General features: G+C 48.9%; 1 protein-coding gene across 1 annotated transcript in view; it reads left to right on the top strand.

Annotated features, from left to right (window-relative positions):
• The window catches only part of DDX17 (DEAD-box helicase 17), a 277,343-nt gene that overhangs the window by 222,664 nt on the left and 33,996 nt on the right, over window positions 1-20,683 (top strand). The window contains exons 9-12 of the mRNA XM_030210742.1: window positions 11,270-11,380; window positions 12,552-12,613; window positions 12,735-12,794; window positions 17,730-17,972. Coding sequence (XP_030066602.1) covers window positions 11,270-11,380; window positions 12,552-12,613; window positions 12,735-12,794; window positions 17,730-17,972 — 476 coding nt within the window. The remainder of the gene's footprint in view (window positions 1-11,269; window positions 11,381-12,551; window positions 12,614-12,734; window positions 12,795-17,729; window positions 17,973-20,683) is intronic.

Here is a 20,683-nt window from a genome sequence, read left to right as displayed (position 1 = left end):
CTTGCATGACAATAAAACTTTGTTTTTCACTGAACCCACAGAGCTGGAACTGTTTGTGAATCAATTGTGATAACAGCGAAGAGTGAGACCCATAATGTTTGAAGCTAGCAGACTTGAATAATGAGGAGAGTGGAGGTGCTCTGCGCGGACTAAGGCACTTGGCTGCAAAGCTTAGGAAATCAATGGGACCTGTGGAGGGCTGACTGATGCACAGTAGAGGCAAGGGACATTCCTACCCTGTAGTCACTTGGTATCTTTAAGGCGGAGGAAGATGACTGACAAGCCTGAATGTTAGACATGATCAGCTGGGGATGGACCTTTCCAGAGGTTTTCTTCTCTCGCCACTGTTTAAATGTTTGTTATAATAATCAGCTTAGCTGCAAATGTTGTTGATAGTAGAAATGTTTTTTTCTCTCTCTCTACATCTTTCAAGGATTCGTATTAGGGTGGGGGGGGGGGAAAGAGAAGTTTCGGGAGAGTTGGTGATGTGTTGGGGGCATGAGTTGTGACTCGTGGCTGGGGAGTATGTGTGAATCACAAGGGAGTTCGGGGGGGGGGGGGGGGGAGGGAGCTGTCTTGTATTCTCATTGCAACAAGCAAGGAAAACTCCGAAGGATCAGCCGCAACAGGGACAGGGGGTAAGGAGGACAAGTACTTTTCAAGGGATCGTACATATGTGAATGGTCTGGGAGCTCAGCTGGGGGGCTTCTGGAGTGTTGCTTGATGGTAGAGGGCATTGTAAATGTGAAGTAAATGGGATGAATGGCACACCTTAAAGTTGTATCTTTGAACGTTGATGGGGTGCATTCCTCAGTAAAGCGCACAAAAATCCTACAGGCTTTAAAGAGGCAAAAAGCGGACATAGCACTCGTACAGGAAACACACTTGAGCAGGTTAGAACATTTTAAATTGAAGAAAGACTGAGTAGGTGACATTTTTTGCAGCATACAATGGCAGGCAAAGGGGGGGGTTGCTATATTAATAAAGAAGACGGTAGCGTTTCATATGCACCAGGTATACCAAGACCCAGAGGGACGTTTTATTATAGTGGCAGGAATGTTACAGGGTGCTGCGGTAGGACTCTGCAGTATATACACGCCTAACATTTATTCTCACAAGTTTTATTCCACACTGTCAGCTAAATTAGCCACATTTAGTGATTATAAGCTGATAATCGGTGGAGATTTCAATATAACAAGCGATCCCTCCATAGACTGCAAACCACCCAAGAGAGCGGGGAAAGATCATGATGAGAAAGGGGTAAATTTGGTTCTCCGAGGACAAGCAGGCTGCTTGTTCTCACTGATGGGTGACGTCCACGGCAGCCCCTCCAATCGGAAACTTCACTAGCAAAGTCCTTTGCTAGCCCTCGCGCGCCCGCGCGCACCGCGCATGCGCGGCCGTCTTCCCGCCCGAAACCGGCTCGAGCCGGCCAGTCTTCTTTTGTCCGCACTCGGTACGATCGTGTTTTCGCCGTGTCGAGCCCCGGAAAGTCGACCTCGCGCGTCCAATTTGTTTTGAACGTGTTTTTTTTCCTTCGGGAAAGCTTTGTCCTAGTCGGGAAGTGCTCCGGAAACCCCTCGCCGGGTTTCGTGTAAATCCTCCCCGTACTTCTAGTTTTTTTGCCCCGGTAAGTTTTCTTTCGTCGTCGGGGTAGGCCTCTTTTCGGCCTCGGTCGAGAAATTTTTTCTCCCTCTAAATTTTGGTGCTCCGAATTTCGCCATTTCGGCTTTTGATTTCGCCGGCGTGATTTTTCCGCCCATGACATCGAAGCCTTCCAGCGGCTTCAAGAAGTGCACCCAGTGCGCCCGGGTTATCTCGCTCACTGATCGACACTCGTCGTGTCTTCAGTGTCTGGGGGCCGAGCACAGCCCTCAGAACTGTAGTCTGTGTTCCCTGCTTCAAAGGCGGACTCAGGTAGCGAGACTAGCCCAGTGGAACGTGTTGTTCTCGGGCTCTTCGTCGGCATCGGCACCGGGATCTTCGAGTGCATCGACGTCGTCAGCGTCCAGACCATCTTCCTCGGCCGCCCCTGCATCGAGTGCATCGAGGCATCGGGCCTCTGCATCGGCGCCGAGACATCGGATAGCTGCATCGACGTCGGTGGTACCAGGACCTCGTCTGCTGATGTCGTCGGACGGTGGTGCATCGGGTGGAGTGCAGGTGAGGGCTGTCCATTCCCCTGCTGGTGGCGGTGAGCCCTCGGGTGGGTCTCCTCCTGCCCCGAGGGCTCCTGCGGTACAGCCCCCCCGAGATCGACCTTCTTCAGTCTCGGCCCCGAGGAAGCGACGGGTGGATTCGACGTCCTCCTCGTCGGTGCCGGGGAGCTCCGGTGACATGCTTCGGAAGAAATCGAAGAAGCATCGACACCGGTCTCCTCCCCGTGTCGGCACCGAGAGCTCTGGGTCGCCGAGGGATTCGGCACCCAGCAGGCATCGGCACCGAGAGGACCGCTCACCCTCTGTTCAGGAGGTGTCGATGCGCTCCGCTCTGGACAGCCCGGAACAGCCTCCACGCCCGGAACAGGTTCTGACGTCGACGCCTGCATCGACCTCTCAGCCTTTCTCCGCAGCCACTCTAAACGAGAGCCTCCGGGCCGTTCTCCCAGAGATTCTGGGAGAGCTGTTGCGCCCTACCCCTCCGGTACCGGCGGTGCTTGCGCCTCCGGTACCGTCGAGCGTGGCGCCGGCTGGCCCATCGCCCAGGTTGAGGTCCCCGACGTCGGTACCGCGTGCGGTGCCGACCGCGGCCACCTCCCAGGAAGGCTCCCCGACTACGTCGGCGGAGGGAGCTTCGCCGATGCGGGCCAGGGAGTCTACCTCTCGACGCCCCCATCGTGGACGTGGCTCCACAGAGTCGAGCAGGGCGAGGTTGCAGACACAGGTCCGTGAACTTGTGTCTGACACCGAGGGTGAGGCCTCGTGGGAGGAAGAGGAAGATCCCAGATATTTCTCTGACGAGGAGTCTGAGGGTCTTCCGTCTGATCCCACTCCCTCTCCTGAGAGACAGCTTTCTCCTCCCGAGAGTCTGTCTTTTGCCTCCTTTGTCCGGGAGATGTCTACGGCCATCCCCTTCCCGGTGGTTGTGGAGGACGAGCCCAGGGCTGAAATGTTTGAGCTCCTGGACTATCCTTCTCCACCTAAGGAAGCGTCCACTGTTCCCTTGCACCATGTCCTGAAAAAGACATTGCTTGCGAACTGGACCAAGCCATTAAGTAATCCCCACATCCCCAAGAAGATTGAGTCCCAGTACCGGATCCATGGGGACCCAGAGCTGATGCGCACGCAGTTGCCTCATGATTCTGGAGTTGTGGATCTGGCCCTAAAGAAGGCTAAGAGTTCTAGGGAACATGCTTCGGCGCCCCCGGGCAAAGACGCTAGAACCTTAGACTCCTTTGGGAGGAAGGCCTACCATTCCTCTATGCTCGTGTCCAAGATCCAGTCTTACCAGCTCTACACGAGCATCCACATGCGGAACAATGTGCGGCAGTTGGCGGGCTTGGTTGATGCTCTTCCCCCTGAGCAAGCCAAGCCTTTTCAGGAGGTGGTCAGGCAGCTGAAGGCGTGCAGAAAATTCCTGGCCAGAGGAGTTTATGACACTTTTGATGTTGCGTCCAGGGCCGCTGCTCAAGGTGTGGTGATGCGCAGGCTCTCATGGCTGCGTGCCGCCGACATGGAGAATAGACTCCAGCAGCGGATTGCGGACTCGCCTTGCCGTGCGGACAACATTTTTGGCGAAAAAGTCGAACAGGTGGTAGAGTCTCTCCACCAGCGGGACACCGCATTCGACAAGTTCGCCCGCCGGCAGCCTTCAGCTTCTACCTCTACAGGTAGACGATTTTTCGGGGGAAGGAAGACTGTTCCCTATACTTCTGGCAAGCGTAGGTACAGTCCTCCTTCCCGACAGCCTGTGGCCCAGGCTAAGCCCCAGCGCGCTCGCTCTCGTCAGCAGCGTGCGCCTCAGCAAGGCCCCGCGGCTCCCCAGCAAAAGCAAGGGGCGAGCTTTTGACTGGCTCCAGCAGAGCATAGCCGACATCCAAGTGTCCGTGCCGGGCGACCTGCCAGTCGGGGGGAGGTTGAAAGCTTTTCACCAAAGGTGGCCTCTCATAACCTCCGATCAGTGGGTTCTGCAAATAGTCCGGCAGGGATACACCCTCAATTTGGCCTCAAAACCTCCAAATTGTCCACCGGGAGCTCAATCTTACAGCTTCCAGCACAAGAAGGTACTTGCAGAGGAACTCTCCGCCCTTCTCAGCGCCAATGCGGTCGAGCCCGTGCCATCCGGGCAAGAAGGGCTGGGATTCTATTCCAGGTACTTCCTTGTGGAAAAGAAAACAGGGGGGATGCGTCCCATCCTAGACCTAAGGGCCCTGAACAAATATCTCGTAAAAGAGAAGTTCAGGATGCTTTCCCTGGGCACCCTTCTCCCCATGATTCAGCAAAACGATTGGCTATGCTCTCTGGACTTGAAGGATGCCTACACACACATCCCGATACTGCCAGCTCACAGACAGTATCTGCGATTTCAGCTGGGCACACGCCACTTCCAGTACTGTGTGCTACCCTTTGGGCTCGCCTCTGCGCCCAGGGTGTTCACAAAGTGCCTAGCTGTGGTAGCAGCGGCGCTTCGCAGGCTGGGGGTGCACGTGTTCCCATATCTCGACGATTGGCTGGTGAAGAACACATCCGAGGCAGGAGCCCTGCAGTCCATGCAGATGACTATTCGCCTCCTGGAGCTACTGGGGTTTGTGATAAATTACCCAAAGTCCCATCTTCTCCCAGTGCAGAAACTCGAATTCATCGGAGCCCTGCTGGATTCTCGGACGGCTCGCGCCTATCTCCCAGAGGCGAGGGCCAACAACTTGTTGTCCCTCGTCTCGCGGGTGCGAGCGTCCCAGCAGATCACAGCTCGGCAGATGTTGAGATTGCTGGGCCACATGGCCTCCACAGTTCATGTGACTCCCATGGCCCGCCTTCACATGAGATCTGCTCAATGGACCCTAGCCTCCCAGTGGTATCAGGCCGCTGGGGGTCTAGAGGACGTGATCCACCTGTCCACGAGTTTTCTCGAATCCCTGTATTGGTGGACGATTTGCTCCAATTTGACTCTGGGACGTCCCTTCCAAATTCCTCAGCCACAAAAAGTGCTGACCACGGATGCGTCCCTCCTGGGATGGGGAGCTCATGTCGATGGGCTTCACACCCAAGGAAGGTGGTCCCTCCAAGAAAGCGATCTACAGATCAATCTTCTGGAGTTGCGTGCGATCTGGAACGCTCTGAAGGCTTTCAGAGATCGGCTGTCCCACCAAATTATCCAAATTCAGACAGACAATCAGGTTGCCATGTACTATGTCAACAAGCAGGGGGGCACCGGATCTCGCCCCCTGTGTCAGGAAGCCGTCAGCATGTGGCTCTGGGCTCGCCGTCAAGGCATGGTGCTCCAAGCCACATATCTGGCAGGCGTAAACAACAGTCTGGCCGACAGGTTGAGCAGGATTATGCAACCTCACGAGTGGTCGCTCAATTCCCGTGTGATGCGGCAGATCTTCCAGGCGTGGGGCACCCCCCTGGTGGATCTCTTCGCATCTCAAGTGAACCACAAGGTCCCTCAGTTCTGTTCCAGGCTTCAGGCCCACGGCAGACTGGCATCGGATGCCTTCCTCCTGGACTGGGGGGAGGGCCTGTTGTATGCTTATCCTCCCATTCCTCTGGTGGGGAAGACTTTGTTGAAACTCAAGCAAGACCGAGGCACCATGATTCTGATTGCTCCCTTTTGGCCGCGTCAGATCTGGTTCCCTCTTCTTCTGGAGTTATCCTCCGAAGAACCGTGGAGATTGGAGTGTTTTCCGACCCTCATCACGCAGGACGAAGGGGCTCTTCTGCATCCCAACCTCCAGTCCCTGGCTCTCACGGCCTGGATGTTGAGGGCGTAGACTTTGCCTCTTTGGGTCTGCCAGAGGGTGTCTCCCGCATCTTGCTTGCTTCCAGGAAAGACTCCACTAAGAGAAGTTACTTCTTTCATTGGAGGAGGTTTGCCGTCTGGTGTGACAGCAAGGCCCTAGATCCTCGCTCTTGTCCTACACAGACCCTGCTTGAATACCTTCTGCACTTGTCTGAGTCTGGTCTGAAGACCAACTCCGTAAGGGTTCACCTTAGTGCAATCAGTGCTTACCATTACCAAGTGGAAGGTAAGCCGATCTCAGGACAGCCTTTAGTTGTTCGCTTCATGAGAGGTTTGCTTTTGTCAAAGCCCCCTGTCAAGCCTCCTACAGTGTCATGGGATCTCAATGTCGTTCTCACCCAGCTGATGAAACCTCCTTTCGAGCCACTGAATTCCTGCCATCCGAAGTACTTGACCTGGAAGGTCATTTTCTTGGTGGCAGTTACCTCGGCTCGTAGAGTCAGTGAGCTTCAGGCCCTGGTAGCCCAGGCCCCTTACACCAAATTTCATCACAACAGAGTAGTCCTCCGCACTCACCCTAAGTTTCTGCCAAAGGTTGTGTCGGAGTTCCATCTGAACCAGTCAATTGTCTTGCCAACTTTCTTTCCCCGTCCTCATTCCTGCCCTGCTGAACGTCAGCTGCACACATTGGACTGCAAGAGAGCATTGGCCTTCTATCTGGAGCGGACACAGCCCCACAGACAGTCCGCCCAATTGTTTGTTTCTTTTGATCCCAACAAGAGGGGAGTGGCTGTAGGGAAACGCACCATATCCAATTGGCTAGCAGATTGCATTTCCTTCACTTACGCCCAGGCTGGGCTGGCTCTTGAGGGTCATGTCACGGCTCATAATGTTAGAGCCATGGCTGCGTCGGTAGCCCACTTGAAGTCAGCCACCATGGAGGAAATTTGCAAAGCTGCGACGTGGTCATCTGTCCACACATTCACATCTCATTACTGCCTGCAGCAGGATACCCGACGTGACAGTCGGTTCGGGCAGTCAGTTCTTCAGAACCTGTTTGGGCTTTAGGATCCAACTCCACCCCCCGAGGGCCCTGTTTGTTCTGTTCCAGGCTACACTCTCAGTTAGTTGGTAAATTTTTTTAGGTCAATCTCAGTTATGTCCTCGCCGTTGCGAGGCCCAATTGACCAATGTTGTTGTTTTGAGTGAGCCTGGGGGCTAGGGATACCCCATCAGTGAGAACAAGCAGCCTGCTTGTCCTCGGAGAAAGCGAATGCTACATACCTGTAGAAGGTATTCTCCGAGGACAGCAGGCTGATTGTTCTCACAAACCCGCCCGCCTCCCCTTTGGAGTTGTGTCTTCCCTTGAAGTGTATTGTCTTGCTACATACTGGACTGGCCGGCTCGAGCCGGTTTCGGGTGGGAAGACGGCCGCGCATGCGCGGTGCGCGCGGGCGCGCGAGGGCTAGCAAAGGACTTTGCTAGTGAAGTTTCCGATTGGAGGGGCTGCCGTGGACGTCACCCATCAGTGAGAACAATCAGCCTGCTGTCCTCGGAGAATACCTTCTACAGGTATGTAGCATTCGCTTTATGAGGGAATTAGTTAGTAGACATTTGGCGCCACCAGCATTTAGATGAATGTGATTATACTTTTTTTTCCCACCCGCATGGAGTCCATTCGCGTCTTGACTATCTGCTAGTATCCTACTCAGTGAGTTCCATCACGGTTAGCACAGGAATCGGAGTGCCAGATGTATCTGATCATGCTCCAGTGTGGGCGGAACTAAATTGGGGAAGGAAACATCCGATGCGGTGGTGAATGAATCCGGCTCTGTATCAGAATAGGGAGTTCAGAACATATTTGAGGAAGAGCTGGATGGATTACATAACAGACAATGGCACACAGTCAGTAAGTGCAAGAATATATTGGGAAGCTGCGAAGGCAGTAATGCGAGGAAAGGTCATGTCCTATGTTGCATCCCAGAATAAAAAACTTGATTCTCGCCTTACAGCTCTTACACTGGCTTTGAGGGATGCCCAAAGAGCTTTTATCATTTCCCCTTCTGAGAGTAATAGGAAAGCCTTTGTGACATGTCAGAAAGAAATGAGGGAGGTATTGGATGCAGGAGCGCTTTATAATATCCAGCTATACAAGTACAGGTTACACCAATGGGGCAATAAAACAGGTAAACTGTTAGTGTCGCTGGTGAAGCAGAAATCACCGAGAAAATATATCAGTAGAGAGATGAGAGGGGGGCGGGTTTTTAAGACTCAATCAGAGATACAAGAGGCATTTGTACGCTTTTACTCAGAATTGTATAGAGAAGGTTCCTTTTCAGAAGTCAAGTGTCAGGAGTTCTTTGCAAAAGTGGGACTCCCTAAGTTACAAGAAGATCAAATAAGGCTTCTTAACGCTCCAATTCAGGGGAAAGAGATACAGAGAGTAATCAAGCGCCTGCAGCTAGCTAAAGCCCCAGGGCCAGACGGGTTAGAGCCAGAATTTTACAAGATATTGCAGGATGTAATTGTTCCACCGTTTGTGTCCATGTGTGAAGAGGTGAAGGAAATAGGTAATATGGGACCGGTACTAAATCACGTGCATATAACAATCCTCCCTAAGCCGGGAAAGGATACGGAGTTGGTTAGCTCTTACAGGCCTATCTCGCTACTTAATCAGGACATTAAAATATTGGCGGCAGTATTAGCAGACCACTTGGGTCAGGTTGTTCCCTGTCTGGTTCATTCGGACCAGGTGGGGTTTGTTAAAGGGAGATTCGCGTCGGCGAATATTTTGAAAGTGAGTCGAGTTTTATGTGAGGGCAGGGGGCGGGCTGGGGACGCAATTGTAGCGAGATTGGATGCTGAAAAAGTGTTAGACAAAGTAGTCTGGGAGTACCTATTCTGGGTATTATGGTGCTTTGGAGTACAAGGGGAGTTCCTAGACTGGATACGAGCGCTTTACAGTAATCCGACAGTGCAAATTATTGTCAATAATTCCCTTAGGGAAAGATTTTCACTGAAGGGAGGAACTAGGCAAGGGTGCCCACTGTCGCCATTGCTGTTCATTTTGACATTGGAGCTGCTGGCAGCTAGGATAAGGCAAGAACCCGCAGTGAGGGGACTCAAAGTGGGGGGGAGAAGAGTATAAAATCAATTTATTTGCGGATGATATGCTTTTGTTACTAGACAAGGCGACTACCACTTTGCCATGTGTAATGGCTCTAATTAAAGAGTTTGGGGATTTTTCTGGGCTCACTATTAATTTTGAGAAATCTGAGGCGTTGCCAGTCAGTGACCCATGTGACAGCAGGGCCATGCAGAATTTTCCTCTGGCTTGGGCTAAGGAAGGCCTTAAGTATTTGGGAGTTTTCTTGAGTGCGGATCCCTCATGGGTATACAAGAAGAATGTAGTAGCACGGCTGGAGGAGGTTAAAAAACTCTGCGGGAAGTGGAGGGATCTGCCATTAAGTTTTTTGGGTAGAATAGTCTTGGTAAAAATGGTGATGTTACCTAAGTTAATATACTCGTTGCAGATGATCCCACTGTGGGTGAACAAATCGGAAGAATGTATGTATCGAAGTGTGGTGGGTACTTTTATATGACATGCGAAGCGTCCGCAGATATCTTTTGTGAAGTTAACCTATAGACGTGATCAAGGAGGCCTCCGGTTGCCAGACCTGAGAACCTACAATGTGGCAGCGCTGATGCGCTGGAATCACGAATCGATATCAGGAGAGGGATTTTATGCAGTGAAGGGCTTTTGGGAGAGTTGGTGTGGTCCAAATGACCCGTTCGCCGTCTTGGAGTCGTGGGCAATCAAAGACACCAAGAAGATAGTGGAGAATCCATACGTAGCGGCACTGCAGAAGGCTTGGAGGTGGTGGAGAGGGCACGGTGGGGCGAAACAGGGAGTGAGTCCTTTAATGCCGTTAGCAGAGAATATGGCCTTTCCTGCGGGACTTGGAGTATCGGTATTTGGTAGCTGACAAGCGAAGGGTTGCCGGTTTATAGGCCAGTTTAGGAAGGAGGGGGATGATGCATTCCCATCATTTGATCAGGTCAAAAATTAGCTACAGATCCCTGGATCCCAATTCTTTGCGTACCTGCAGGTGCGGGACTACATACTGAGTGTGGAATGCAGTGGTCAGACGAAAGTGTGGTTTACGCAATTGGACTATGAATTTTTGCAAATGGCCCCAAATTTTAATAAATTGACACATTGGTGTAAATTGGTTAGGCAATTCCAAAGGGCAACTCATATATCCAATCTAGCAAACACATGGAGTAAAGACCTGGTTGAGCATATTTCTGAGGACCGGATGAAGGCGGTGTTCTGGGATTTGCATAAGGTGACGCTAAATGTAGCCCTGCAGGACATCCAGTATAGAATATTATATAAGGTACATATCACTAAGGAAAAAGGGAAAGCAATGGGGTTGTGGGAGGACGACAGCTGCAAAATATTTGAGAAAAGCGTGGGCACTTTCTTGCATTCATTTGTGGAGTGCCCTTCATTGCATGACATATGGGTGGGAGCGCTGATTGCAATTGAGGATCTCCTGCAATGCGAGGTGGAATGGAAATATTCAATTATTTTGATGGGTTGTGTGGAGTCCCTAAGGGAGCAGGGGTTGAGAGCCGACCAGAGTAGATTTGTTTTGCTGGCGATTCTATTAATCAAGAAATGTATCTTTCAGGCATGGGTGGACAAAATGCCCCCATCCATGGAGTTATGTAAGAATTATATGAAAGAGATGGCTCATTGGGTACTTGCAGTGCTCAAGTATTCAGTTTCATTGAGCAACCGCCAATACAGAGATATATGGGGGAGAGTGCTAGCCCGATTTGTGTCACCGGACCCAGTCTCTGAAGAAAAATAAAAGGAAATGATGAATGGACAGCAAGGAGGAGGGAGGGGGTGTTTGAGGGAAGGGATAATTGGCTGGGAGGGGGGAATAAAAGAGGTAGGGGGATCGAGAGGGGTAAACAAAAAAGGGGGAAAAATTCATGGAAATGAGGGCATTCCCATTCAAGGATGTCTGAGAGTCAATGTTTGTTTTAACTCCATAGAGTGGTATTGGCTTTAAATGTTTTTCATTTCTGTATCACAGTTTACCGATGCACTTGTTTTCATGTATCAATAAAGATATTTAAAAAAAAAAATATATATATATATATATAATGGGTGTCGTCTCTATTAGCACACACGCTAAAAAGTTTGCGTGCCTACAGTGCGGCTTAGTAAACAGGGCCCTTTATCTGTGCATGTGTACAATATATACAGCAGTACATAGCATATATAGTTATATAAGATGACCATTGTAATAGTCATTCCTGGCACTCCCTATCCTATATTGTACTGTTTCAGATTAATTCAATTGATGGAGGAAATAATGGCAGAGAAAGAGAACAAGACAATCATCTTTGTAGAAACCAAACGACGCTGTGATGATCTCACACGTAGAATGAGGCGGGATGGGTAAGTCCCCAAACCATTTCAGAAACAGTATTAAATTCTTTGTATTTACTCTCTCAGGTCCTGAAAGTTTTTTTAGTTAGTATCCGTGGGGGGGGGGGGGGGGGGGGGGGAACAGGACCCCTCACATAGTTTCAAAATACTTGGCAATTGTTTAAACATTTACTATGAGCTTTGAAAATACATTAGTCTAAACTTTTTTTTTTTTTTTTTTTGAGTTCAAAGTGTTATCCTTCAACCTTGACACATTCACGTCATCTTTGACATCAATGAATTGTGGGGTTTCATTAATTAAGAGCTCAACTGTTTTGCAAGCTCGATGTGCTGGAGCTCCATCCTGTTGAAAAATAAAGTACTCAGAAACGTCTTGAATTCCAGACAGACGTTTCTGCTGCAGTAGGATATTTTTTGGTTATTTGGAAAAATGTTGGATTTCCTGTTTTTTTTCCAGACACTATGTACATAACTAGTTGGTTGACAGAGGTAGGCAATCACCTCTTCAACAGAATATTTGAGGTTTGAGAGAGGACGGAAATGTAGATTGCTGTTAATGCTAAACATTTGTTTTTATGGCTGAAGCAGTGACATAGCCATGGGTGGCCTTGGGCGCTCCCAATTTGGGTTCAGGGTCCCACAAGGTCTGCTGGTTTGGCTGGTGGGGGTCCCTAAGCCCCACCAGCAGAAGCTTTCCTGCGGCGATATTTGCCATTGCGCTGCATGCCCTGCTTTCTCCTTCCCCCGTGCGCATGCTCATTTTTAGTGAACTTCAGCATTCGCGAGCTTCGCACATGCTCAATTTCACTAAAAATGAGCATGGGTGCCAGGGCGGGAAAGTAGGGCAGGCAGCGCAGTGGTGAATATCACTGCAGGACATCTGCTGGCGGGGCAGATTTTGGGCTCATGCTCCATGCCTCTGGGCTGAAGAGTATGAGAGGCATATGAAGTAAAATGTTTGGTTTATCGGATTAGAACAACTTTTTAAAGTATTTATATTGGGCATTCTTTGTGGATTACATTATGGGTTCTGGTGACCATAAGCTTATCTAAAGGCATAGTCTGTATAAAACCGGAGGGGAGCTGTGCTGCATTGTGTATATCTGGTAACATAATGGGAATGACTAATAGTAGTGAGGTTTTTACTATAGCCACTATAATTTTGTGTTACATTTAATAGCTGGCCAGCCATGTGTATCCATGGGGACAAGAGTCAGCCAGAGAGAGACTGGGTGCTTACTGGTGAGTCCTGCTTTTGACTACCTCTAATATAACTTTATCCACTTAGGAATCCTTTCTGAAAGGGCAAGCAGATAGTAGGGGTTTTTTGTACTATGTAACCAGCCTTTCCTTGTTTTTGCAGAATTTCGATCAGGGAAGGCGCCAATCCTCATTGCCACAGACGTTGCCTCTCGTGGTTTAGGTTTGTATTGTACACAGAGCCCACAGTGATTTTGCCGTTAAGCTTTCTGAACCAGTCAAAGCGTGATTTACCCCACATGAAAATTTTTTTTTTAACTATCTCATTTTTTTTCTCTCTTTCAAAGCTGCTTCCTGCTCTTAACGACCAGGCTTTGGTCTGCAGCAAGGCCTAGGCATGACTAAATGATCTCCAGGAGGGGGAGAGAAACATCTAGTTTAATCATTCAGCTCCACACACAACCCCTAGCTTTCTGCCTTCTTGGATTGTCTCTCAGGTTTTCACATATCCATCAATATATATATAGGGGATTGCAAAATCCCTCAGCCAGTTAAATAAAAATAAAAACTACAGTGAGATATATGTGTGTGCATGTATGGATACGCATACATACAAAATTAACTTCACTGACTCACACTATCAATACTTGTTCGCTGCACTATAGCCTATATCTTACTTTACAAAAGCTTTTTAGAACTTAGGAGCACGGATGCCCAATGTTTCTCTCTGAAGTGATAAGTGATCCCTTGTAGCCATTCTGATTCATGTTGGACAAGTATGTGTGCTGTCCATTTTGACTAAATGTTTTGAACATTTTACATTGAAGAAATATCTGAATTAGGTAAAAATGTTAAGGAAAATTAGTGTTGCTTTTTATGGTAGCTATTTTGTTCTTTAATAGTGGTTACATTTAACAACAATTTATGAACGTAAATTTTCTGTTAAGATAATCTAATATGAAAGTCTGAACGTTTCCAGCCTTTCAATTGTGTTTGGATTACACAATGCAAAATTCCTGCTCTGAGTTCCCTTCATGATGGGTGCCTCTTAATGAGCAGTTTGGACCCCTAGCATTCTTTATCTTCTATTTTAATCATTGTATGATATTGGACATGTATGGCCACACAAGCATTTAAGTTTTAATGTATTTGTGCTTAGATGCATTTTTTTTTTTTGCATAATACCGGCCATAATAGAAACTATAGGAAATTCTGTTGCAGTGAATCTTCTGATAATTCACAGAGAGATTTTTCCTAAAGCCAGCATCATATTCATATGGTCTAATACATTTAATGAGCAGTCCATGTTCACTATTACACTTGTATATCTTGACTTCCTCTTTTAAAAATATTATATAATTCAGAGGGAGACAGTCCCCCCCCCCCCCCCCCCCCCCCCCTGAATCACATACATAATCAGGCTTTAAAGTTGAACACTCTTACCGTCATTATGGACTTTGTCACAGCTGACAGTCTTTTGCTGTATTTTTATTTTGTGAGACAGTTTGTTCTTTAGACTGAAGATTTGATCATTTTTATTAATTTTACAATAGGATTTTGAAGTTGTATGGTAGTGAAAAAGTGGAAAGAAAGTTTTGAAATGACAGCCTGAGTGTTCTCCTTTAAATGTGTCCCAGAGATACGGAATGTAAGTTCAGTAGCCAGAAGTGTCTCCCCTCCAGGGTCATGTCTGGATCTGTGCAGGTAGAACTTGGGCCTGGCGGAAGGCCTGAAAGCAGTTTGATTACTGAGCGGCCATCTTTAGTCACTGGTCGTAACTTTTAAAATTTTTTTTTTTAGCCAAGCTTGCAAAACGCTTGATCGCTTCTTTGTGCATCTTGCCTAGACATTTAGAAAAAAAAATGAATTAAAAAAATTGGTTTATCAGTATGGGAACCCTGTCCTGATAACACATATGAAGCCCCCCTTCTGCCCTTGAAAATGGTACACCGTCTGTTTCTTGTTACTTAAAATGCCTACTGCACTTGGCTCTGTCGTGTGGCATTCCTGTAGAAGAGAAATCCTTCCAACCTCCACGGTCTCGTAAGGAATGCTTTTGCCGCCTGACCCCTGCAATGTAGGAGGGGGACATGCTTTGGCTGAGTGGCAGGGGTACTCTGTGTCTCATGAGGCTATTTTGCTTCATGGAAAGGTGGTTCTAAAAAAATATATATATTAAAAAAATAATAACAAACAGGTAAGTCTCACATCCACCAATTCCTTCCAAATTTCATTAGCAACTTAACCCATGGAAAGTCACTTCTTTCTTCTGCACATGCTGCAATTTTTATTTTCCTGTTGATAACTTTGTCATACTAATGTCCTTGAATTTCTTTCTTCTTTTTTTTTTTTTTTTTTTTAAACAGAAACGATGCCACGCTGCAGATCCCTCTCCTTACAGGGCCTGCAAGAATCAGCATTGGGGGCTTGGAGCAGCTCTCTTTCAGGAGGGCGGTTACAACTCTGGCCCTAATGATATCTTGTACTGGAGAGGACAATTTTTTATGGTCTGCATCTTGATGGCACTTACTGGTCCTGTCCCCCCATCCTTTTCTTCAGGTGCATGCCCATCCTTTCATTTTGTGTAGTCATGGACCTGCTCTTGGCAGTTTCCATAATCAGCAAGATCACTTACAAAGCTCGCATGTAGATAGAGGTCACCTATATTAGATTTTGCCAGTATATTTCTGGTCAGATTGATCTGACTCAGTCATTTTCTTAAAAGACTGTCTTACCGTGTAAGATTGAAGTGCCATCGTTCATCATATTTAGCTTTACTGATGGCATAATTTCAGAAAATATTTTTACCGTAATCTTTATTCTGAGAACACTGCCTGGGATAGAAACTGAAAAGCTATCACATGTATGGCTCCTAAGGTGTCATGTATCTTTAATGACGTTTGAGCCATGAGAAAGTGAGATTTCTTCAAAAATCACAATTAGTGTTCTTGTACCCTTTTTTTTTTCTTTTACATGAAAAAATTTAGAATGATAGAGATTTTGATACACCCTAGAAAAATGCACTAAAACGCCCCAGTTCATTTCTTTGACCCATGTGTCATTCTATATATAATGTAAATTGCAGTTAAAGACCATGAAGCTTATTAGCTCTACAACCCCCCCCCCCCCTTGCTTCTCTCTCAGAGAGTCTGTGTGTGGGTGTGTGTGTGTATATATATATATATATATATATATGTATGTATATATACAGGACCACCTTTCTGGTATGGAGAGATCCCATTTGCCACTTATCAGCTATATGTTAAGTTACCCGTGGTGCCTTGTCTTCCAAAGGAAAGGCACTTGCGGGTTATTTACATCTGCCTGGAAACGGTACCGTGCAGTGTGGAACAGACTGAATGACAGAGCCAGGCCATTTATCAGACTCTGCTTGTCTCCCCCTCCCCACCCCCGGACCTTTGAAGAAGAGTCTGTCATTTATCTTTTTACCCTATATTTATTTCCCACCACCTGTTGTGCATGCTTCTGTTTAAAGTCCCACAGTGTTGCACGTTGACAAGTTTTCTATTGGTGATTCAGGAAGAGCTGCTTCTGTGGTATCTGCTGTTTCTCCCTTTGTGTGGGAATGGCAGGGTCTAATCAGCATACAGAAGTCAACAATAGCTTATTGTAATAAGAAACAGACATTTTGGAAACTTCCACCCTAGTACCTTAGTACCGTTTTGTCCCTGAAATTATAGAAGCCTGGGAAGTAAGTGCAGTTTGACCCTTGGAATGTTTAATTGTAAATGAACTTTAGCCCCAGGGTGGAGGGGGAAAAAGCATTGGAGGACTGGATCTTTATTGCTGAAGCCTGGTTCTCCTGCGCTTGACAACCAAGCACTGGGCAACAGAGAAGCATCTAGCAGAGCGAGCGTGTGGGGACTTCTCGCTACGCCAGGACCATCGATGCATACTCCCACTCCGGTGGTACCGTGTCAGAGGGGGCGGAGTTTTCGAAAGGAGACCGCCAAATGCCAAGAGACGGGATCGGCTGCAGCTGATTCTCCCCCAAGGAGGGAGTGTGCATCGGTCTGGTAACACAGTATAAGTGTTTTGTTTTCTACAAGAACGAACATGTCTTTTAAGGATATTGTCCAGATGATTCTTTCTAAGATGCAGGTTTTTCTGATCTATTATGTGCATATTTATCATACACTTAATTTTTATATTAGCTGAAACCTGACTTCAATGTGATTTGTGCTTGATTTAGTTCAGATGATAAACCATAAGCCTTGCATCATACACTGCTTTACTCATACATCCATTAGTTAATCAAGAATGTCCTCTTGCATGTTTTTAGTAAGGACTGCCAGTAGCAGGTACCATTTCTAAAGATGCTTGAGGCAGTACTTGATTATAAAAAAAATACCAATTTTATGATTGGCCTTTTAATGTAATAACCATTATTATTGTATATGTAGCATTTGATATTTTGTGAGCAGTAAGCTTAAAATCTCAACACAACATGTTCAGAAAATTATGCCAGTTCAGAGGGTTGAAAAAATTCATAACTGGGGGGGGGGGAGAAACAACCTTGAATCCAACCTTTTAAATGTCTTGGTACCTCTCTGGAGGTAAGTAATCCCCGACTTCTGTATTTAAATACTAGATTTTTCCCAATAAGAGTAATAGCTTATATTGCTTTGTCCTTCTAAAGTTGTTGCAACTTTTATTATGATATTATTATTTGTTACATTTGTACCCCACATTTTCCCACCTGTTTGCAGGCTCACTGTGGCTTACATAGTACAGTGAGGTGTTAGCCACCTCCGGTGATGAAACAAATACAGAGTGATAGGATTACCAAGTAATTTTTTGGATTAGGAAGGAAGATTTCATTAAAGCTGTAGTATAAAATTGTGGATAAATTTTTTTAAAGATTTGTTAGATTATAGAAGGAAGCTGTTTTGATTTTTCAGATTTACAAAGCATTTGAAGTTTTTCCCTCTTGAGCTACAGCAGCAAATTGCTGTACACGTGCATTTTTGAGCATTACTCTTACTGGGTCAAGTCTGTTTTGCCTAGTTTCCACACAGGAGCTAACTTTCTCTGTTTTTTATCCATTTCATTGCATTGGTGCTCTCCATGCACACATGCATATCCTTCTGCCTCCCTTTTTCTATTCATGGCATCTGCAAACCTGGTGTACCTTCAGATGTTGAAGACGTCAAGTTTGTGATCAACTACGACTATCCCAACAGTTCAGAGGACTATGTACATCGGATTGGCCGAACAGCTCGTAGCACCAATAAGGGCACGGCCTATACGTTCTTCACGCCTGGTAACCTGAAGCAAGCTAGAGAGCTGGTCAAGGTTTTGGAGGAGGCCAATCAGGCCATAAACCCTAAACTCATGCAGTTGGTGGACCATGGCCGTGGGGGTGGTGGTGGTATGAAAGGTGAGGATTATCAACTTTGTATAATTAAAAAAAAGGGGGGAGGGGACAGCACAACTTGATTTTAGTCTGGCAGTCTCTCTAATGTGCTTGTATTCAGGCATGTGTGGTCCAAGTAAGTCTTGCAGTACTTTAGTTGAAGTGCTTTTGTTGTGTTTTTAAATTGAACTGCATATTTTTACTACTAAATGTTCTCCGAGGACAAGCAGGCTGCTTGTTCTCACGACTGGGTGACGTCCGCGGCAGCCCCCACCAACCGGAAAAAAGCTTCGCGGGACGGTCGGCACGCAGGGCACGCCCACCGCGCATGCGCGGCCATCTTCCCGCCCGTGCGCAACCGCTCCCGCCAGTTCCTTTTTTTCCGCGCCTGGAGAGAGTCGTGCCTGTGCCGCTCTCTGTTTCAGCCCCGGAAAAACCGTCGCGTTTACGCGAACTTCTCTTTTTTCTTTTATATTTATTTAATTGCCGCGCGCTCCACTTTTCTTTTCTTTAAAAAAAAAAAAAAAAAAAGGAGCACGCGCTCCCATTTTCCCTCGTTTCCAGCGGGGACGTTGCGTTGCGGCCTGGTGGCCGCACGGTCGTTTTTCATTTTCGAGGTGTGATTTCCGCCACCATCGACGACTTTAATTTCGCCGACGCGATTTTTCCGTCGATGTCCTCGAAGGTCCCGAGTGGATTTAAAAAGTGTGGTCGGTGCGGCCGGCCCATCTCGCAGACCGACACCCACGCTTGGTGCCTCCAGTGCCTCGGGCCGGAGCACAATTTCAAGTCGTGTCCCCTGTGTCTCGGTCTCCGGAAACGGACTCAGGTTGCGAGGCAAGTTCAACGGGACCGTATTTTTGGAACTTGCGCCGGCCCCTCGACGTCGACCTCGACGGCATCGGTATCGACGCCCGGTCCTTCGGTACCGGTATCGATGCTTGAGACATCGGCACCGATGGCATCGACCCCAGGAGAACAGGTCCCGTCGGCCCGCCGGTCCTCCGGTGAGGGTAGAGGTGAGAGGCCGCGTGGGCAGTCGGCCCCGGTCACTCCCTCAGCCCATGGCCCACGGGACCGAACCCTGTCTGACCCGGTTCCTCGAGACCGAGGGGGATCGTCATCCTCCTCCTCCATGCCTCCCGGCGCCGGTGACGGGCATCGGAAGAAGGATAAGAAGCGCCGTCACCGGTCGCCCTCGATGCACATCGGAGAGGAGTCGACGCCGAAGCGTCTCCATCGAGAGTAGAGATCCCCGTCGGTGATAGAGGTGCCGACGCAACAGGGTCCCGGCACCTCGGTGCCGTCTCCTGGCTCCCACCAGATTCGGGCACCGACACCCCTACCGGCCCCATCGCCTTTCCCGGCAGCGGGCCTGGACGAGTGCCTCAGAGCCATCCTTCCGGGGATCCTGGAAGGGCTGATGCGCCAGGCTGTGCCGGCGCCGGGGGTGCTTGCGCCCTCGGCGCCGATGACGTGGCGCCGGCGAGCTCTAGCCCGGCGCCGGGGCCGTCGACACCGCCGCCGCTTGCGGTGCCGGTCTCGACCGCCACGCAGGTGGAGTCGATGTCGATGGAGGGAGCTCCGTCCCCGCCGGTGCGGGAGTCCGCCGCTCGACGACACCGAGACCCTGGTGCCTCGACGTCGAGCCGGGCCCGGTTCAGGACTCAGCTACATGAGCTTATGTCCGACACCGAGGATGAGGACTCGTGGGGGGAAGAGGAGGACCCTAGATATTTCTCCTCAGAGGAGTCTACGGGCCTTCCCTCGGACCCCACGCCTTCACCGGAGAGGAAACTCTCGCCTCCCGAGAGTCTCTCCTTTGCCTCCTTTGTGCGGGATATGTCTATTAGCATTCCCTTTCCTGTGGTCTCTGTGGAAGAGCCGAGGGCCGAGATGCTCGAGGTCCTCGACTATCCATCACCACCTAGAGAGTCCTCCACGGTGCCGCTGCACAATGTCCTTAAGGAGACGCTGCTTCGGAACTGGGTGCGACCTTTAACTAACCCCACCATTCCCAAGAAAGCAGAGTCCCAGTACAGGATCCACTCTGACCCAGAGCTAATGCGGCCACAATTGCCCCATGACTCGGCGGTCGTGGATTCTGCTCTCAAGAGGGCACGGAGTTCGAGGGATACCGCCTCGGCGCCCCCGGGGCGGGAGTCTCGCACTCTGGACTCGTTTGGGAGGAAGGCCTACCAATCCTCCATGCTCGTGACCCGCATCCAGTCATACCTGCTCTATATGAACATTCACATGCGGACCTATGTGCAACAACTGGCGGACCTGGTCGAGAAGCTCCCGCCGGAGCAGTCCAGGCCTTATCAGGAGGTGGTCAGGCAGCTGAAGGCGTGCAGAAAGTTCCTGTCCAGGGGTATCTTTGACACCTGTGACGTGGCATCTTGTGCTGCGGCCCAAGGTATAGTGATGCGCAGGCTCTCATGGCTGCGTGCCTCTGACCTGGACAACCGCACCCAGCAGAGACTGGCCGACGTCCCTTGCCGGGGGGATAACATTTTTGGTGAGAAGGTCGAGCAGATGGTGGACCAACTGCACCAGCGGGAAACCGCTCTCGACAAGCTCTCCCACCGGGCGCCTTCAGCATCCACCTCAACAGGTGGACGTTTTTCCCGGGCCCGGCAGGCTGCACCCTATTCTTTTGCAAAGCGTAGGTACAACCAGCCGGCCCGAAGGCCTCGTCAGGCACAGGGACAGCCCCAGCGCGCTCGTTCTCG

Source organism: Microcaecilia unicolor, chromosome 1, assembly GCF_901765095.1.
Source record: "Microcaecilia unicolor chromosome 1, aMicUni1.1, whole genome shotgun sequence".
NCBI lineage: Eukaryota > Metazoa > Chordata > Amphibia > Gymnophiona > Siphonopidae > Microcaecilia > Microcaecilia unicolor.
This window is presented reverse-complemented; position numbering and strand designations above follow the sequence as displayed.